The 5,193-nt window shown below is 39.5% G+C and overlaps 1 protein-coding gene across 1 annotated transcript; it reads left to right on the top strand.

The window, feature by feature from the left end:
• Positions 1-283: 283 nt before the first annotated feature.
• On the top strand, positions 284-4,051 carry cdk21 (cyclin-dependent kinase 21; the record flags this gene model as incomplete). Its single annotated transcript, XM_083895866.1, has 7 exons — positions 284-507; positions 1,382-1,514; positions 1,658-1,825; positions 1,953-2,062; positions 2,146-2,196; positions 2,907-3,039; positions 3,974-4,051. 7 exons carry the CDS (start codon positions 284-286, stop codon positions 4,049-4,051), a joined length of 897 nt encoding a protein of 298 aa, XP_083751992.1.
• Between the last annotated feature and the right edge of the window lie 1,142 nt (positions 4,052-5,193).

Here is a 5,193-nt window from a genome sequence, read left to right as displayed (position 1 = left end):
GGCAGGTCGGTGTCGACATTAGTCTGTAGGCAGTCTTAAAGGTAAGTGAAAGCGACACAAACTAAAAAAATCAACATATTAACGAGATATTAACAGTAATTATCTTTACTTTATGACTGTAACGGGTGATAATTACCTGCTAGCTAACCTAAACACCTCATTAACCTAAAACCAGGTGACTGCAGGTTTATATATGTCAAAAACGACATATTTAAGTGTTGTCATTCTATTATGGACATGTTTGTGGACAACTGTGGCTAATTAAGCCTCACTTAGGAAGAACATGGACGCCTACATTAAACCGTTGTGCTTCGAGCTGCTGTCAGAAGTAGGCGAAGGCTCCTTCGCTAAAGTGTACAAAGCCAGAGAAGTGGGGGAGGAGCAGCGCCTCCTAGCGGTGAAGAAAATCAACTTCCGCGCTTCAGACGCTGGCGTCCCCGCCTTCATCATCCGGGAGGTGGCGCTGCTGCGTAAGATGAAACACTTCAACCATCCCAACATAGTCAAGTAAGTTTTATGTCCACGCTATTACTAAATATTATGGCTGAAACAAGTAATTGATTACCAAATTAATCGCCTTATACTAGTTGTTTTAGTGTGTTTTTTATTTATTTTATTTTTATTTTTTTATAAGAATTAAAACAAGTTTTCTGAACAATATAATTTCCAGGTTTTAATTAAAATGACTGTTGTCCAAAAGCAGATTTCTTTAAATGGAAATATAGCCACTATTTTTTTCTTCGACATGTAAAATCATACGTACAGTATGTCTACTGTTTTTTCTTCTAATTTACTCTAAAGAGCAAATCTATTTATTATTATTTTTGGTACATTCCTAAACAAGCATAATTTAATTGTACTTAGTTGTGGCCTGTTGAAGTGCAATAAATAAGTTCAAAAGTTCCAAAACATGCATTATGTTATTTTGATCAATCCAATCTATAAGCATAGTAATAATAAATGAAGTAATAATATCTACAATAATCCATCGCATTTTATTGGCTGCTTGTCTCACTTTCCCACAGCAACGTGAAAATAGGTTAGATTTGTGCACTGTGGATTTCTGCTCATGTTTTCTTTAGAACCAGTCGGTCCATGATGATAATCTACAAGGCCAGTCATTGCATCAGGACGTACGCCTTATGCCAGTAACATATTTGTTGACCATGCTGTCACTGCACTATTTGACAATAAAGCTTGAAGCCCTGTTTATTTATTTTATTTATTTATTTTTCATGTGTTTGATAAACTCATAAGTGGGTTTATTTACTCTTTGTTTGTTTTGCTATGAAACGACTGTTCACGACCACATTATGTTTGAATCTTGCTACTGCTTACATTTTTTTTCTGATATGAAATATATTGGGTTTTTTTTATTCAGGCTTTTGGATGCATCAGTTGAACAAGTGGGCCTGAGCGTGGACCTGACACTGGTGTTGGAATACATCGACCAGGACCTGTCCACCTACCTCTCCAAGGTCCCTGCTTCTGGAATGAGTCCTGACTGTATTAAGGTGTGAAATCAGTTGAGCTGTCATTTCAGTCTGAAATAAAAACACTACTTTTTAAAATTCATATTCTGTGTCCCGAGAAATACAAGAAACCCAGCTTTTTTTTAAAGCAAAGCCCTTCTCTGTGTTGCTTTGTGTCTGTACAGAATGTGATGCTGCAGCTGCTGCAGGGTTTGGACTTCTTACACTCTAACATGGTGCTGCACCGTGACCTGAAACCAGAAAATGTCCTGGTCAGCAGCCGAGGAGAAGTTAAAATTGCTGACTTTGGAATGGCACGCGTCTACACCTTTAATATTGCTCTCACCCCTGGGGTAAGTGAACCAGTGATTTTGAATGTAAACTGCTCATTGTGCTGTTTAGTCTCACTGGCCTGAGGTGAAAAATGTTCTTGTCACTCATTTAAACCCTGTTTTTGTGTTTTAATCTCTTTGCTCTCAGGTGGTGACACTCTGGTACAGAGCTCCTGAGGTGCTGCTGAGCTCTGTCTACATGTCCTCTGTGGACATGTGGAGCGCTGGCTGCATCTTTGCTGAGCTCTTCCTCTTGAGGTAAGGACAGCCGAGTGCATCTATGGCTGTAGGAGAGTCTTGGATAGTTGACACCGTCATGTAGCATTTGTTGTTTCCAACAGACCGTTGTTTCAGGCATATACAGAGGTGCAGCAGCTGCAAAAAATCTTTGAGTGAGTATTTTTCTTTCCTTTCTTCATATATAGTTTGACATAGTACAACGTTATTATTGTGTAGTGACCAAACTTTGAAGTGAGAATTCCAGGTTCTTTGGAATGTGGTTGTATGAGGTATGGACACATTGTCAGGATCTTAAACAGCACACTGCACTTTGCATGGCTGCCAGTAAGGGAACAGGAAAGTACTGATTTTAGCCAATAAGCAAAGGCAAAAGAAAACTCTGTGTCACTTTCAGTGATTTTACATCGGTGCATGCAGGAGTTGCCTCCATCACTAGGTTCAAATGTGTTATTGTGCAACTTTTGTACATGAAAACCTTCTTTCAGAATGTGCTGTGTGACACAAACTTACCAAACAAAGCAGCAGTAGACAGCAGTAGCAACTCCCATTTCCCTGCTAGATTAAACAGCTGATTTTCTCTATGGATTTTGGTGTGTGTTGTCTCAAAGCGAGATTAAACAATGAATATAATTTTAAGATAGGATTTTGAGATGCTGTCATTGCAGTCATTAATATGAGTGCTGTAGTCCTTTAGGCTTTGTTGCACTGTCTTTGTAATGTAGTTAATGGGTGTCCATCTGCTGCCAGACATTTGTTTTAACCTTTTATTTATAATTTAATAAATGGATTATGTCAGAGTAGCTTTTATGTCCTGGTCTTTGTTGGTTTATTGGCCATTTTTCACCCTTTGCATTTTTTCCAGGATTATAGGTTTTCCTGGTGAGGAGGACTGGCCCACTGACAGCCCGTTCTCATACTCATTCAGCTGGGGACCAAAGGTTTCCTGCAACATGCCGCTGCACATCCTGGGCCCAGAGGAGAACGACCTGCTGGCTGTGAGCAGATTTGAAATGTTGCCATGCTATTTTTTTTGTTCCACACCTGGGGTTAGAGGGTGTCAGCATGTTGTAAATTAGTATGAAAAGCAAAAAGCAGCTATGGCAGATTAGAATGATTACTTTACAAACAGTAGGCGATGAACCATTGGACTATGAAATGATTAAGTGTTGGCAAAAGCCAGAGAATCAGTATATTAGAAACGGTTCATCCTGAGGGAGACACAAATAGCACAAACGTCATGGTTAGATCATGCAACAGCTGTCAAGATTTATTTGAATGTGCACCTCATGAAGGCGGTAGAGGTAAAGACAGCAGAAAGTCAGTAAGGACGCTTTCACACCAGGGTAATCAGGGGCACTTGCACCTTCATTTGGTTTGGATCACATTCACACTTTTTTAAGAAGACCAACGTCACACATTTAAAACAGCTGGAAGCAAAAAAGGAAGAGCAAAAATGCATGAGGAAGAAGAAAACCCAGCTCATTGATTGGCCAGGGTCAAAAATCCATCCCCTTCAGCCAACTTCTTCACCACAAAAATAAACAGATGGAGCAACACCACATTTATGCAGTCTTTGGGTTACTTTGGTGTTCAAACCCTAATTGTTTTTTTTACAAGAAGTTTCCCAGTATGAGCAGCAGACGAGGCAGCGAGCTCTCCTCACTTCCTGTCTTTGGTTCGCTGAATAATCTGAGACCCACATTTTCAGGAGGACCAGAGTTCAAATGAGCTTTCACACCTGCCCAAACAAAAAGGAATATCCAAGGAAACAATCTCTGGTCCGTTTAAAGTGGACCTAACAGCTCTGGTGTGAAAGTGTCCTAAGACGCATCCTCTGGGAATCATGAGCGTTTGTAGATATTCACCAAACTCTTGTTGAGACATTTCATTTAACATAACTCGTATAACATAACATTTCCTCACCTGCAGAAATGCTTGACATTCAGGCCAAGCAGCCGCATCTCAGCTGCTGAAGCTCTGGCTCATCCTTTCTTCACACGGCACTGAAGAAAACCTCCACCGCACTAACGAGTCTCATGCTGTAACATCCATCGTTGTTCAGAGTTTTGGACTGTTCCCAAACATCATGAGGATCTTCTGATTCTCTCCCATGATCAACCATATGTATTAACACTTTAATTTTTGATCAAATTGGCAAAAAAAATTGACATGGAAGCATTTGGTAAAAAACATTTGAAAATTGCTTCTTAACATCTTTATTTATAGTTTAAATTCCACAAGCCATTTCACACTGCTTTTTTGTTTTTGTTGACCGTTACCTCATTATGAGGACTTTAACGTTGATGTTTTAGTTTCTCCTGTTTCACCAAAGCTTTGACTTTTAAAACACGGGAGGAAATTGCCTCCTTTATTTCATTTTTGTTTTGTTTTTCTGAACAAAATTATGGTGCAATAACTGGAATAGATCACACCTGTTTTTATGTTTATGTTTGTAAAAAATGTTGTTGTTTTTGGGTTGTTTTTTTTTAACCACTCAAGTTGCACTGTTCATTTAAGAAACATTTCTATAAATAATTGCCTCACAGATCAGTCCCTGCATTTCAATACAACACCACAAGTCTTTACTGTATGCTGGTGTGAGCCTTCCCTTTGCAATTGCACAGTTTAAACAGATGGGGGCAGTGTGGAGATATTTCCTGCACCATAATGTGGAGGATAAATTAAAAACCACAGAGGAATATAGGGTCAGTTCAACCAATTTTCCCCAAAAAAGCTGACCGTGTTGACGCATTGACAAAATATAATAAAAAATAAGTTGAATCATAAAAATGTATTCAGCTATTTGACTTATAACATGTTTGAAACATGTGTCAAACAATGATTTAACTATGTCTCTTGATGATCGTATCGCCACAGGTCAACTATAATCCGCACGAAATATGAAAATGTATGGAGATTAGCAGATAATGAACCAAATGAACGACGTGGCCTGAGCCTGTTGTTAATGTGGTGAGAGTTGGCCTCGGTTCAGAAGCGTCTTAACTCATGTAAACTCAGAGAGTGTGAGAGCACAGCTCTACAGGAGCTGCGTCTCCCTCTGCTGCTGCTGCTGCTGCTTTTTCACTCACAGTGGAAGGGGCGTCCACGTTTGTCCATCTATTTATACTCGCGCCCCTTAATACGGAGAG

Source organism: Microchirus variegatus (assembly GCF_963457635.1).
Source record: "Microchirus variegatus genome assembly, chromosome: 10".
Classification (NCBI taxonomy): Eukaryota; Metazoa; Chordata; class Actinopteri; order Pleuronectiformes; family Soleidae; genus Microchirus; species Microchirus variegatus.
Note: the sequence above shows the minus strand (reverse complement) of the source record. Positions and strands in the feature narration are given on the sequence as shown.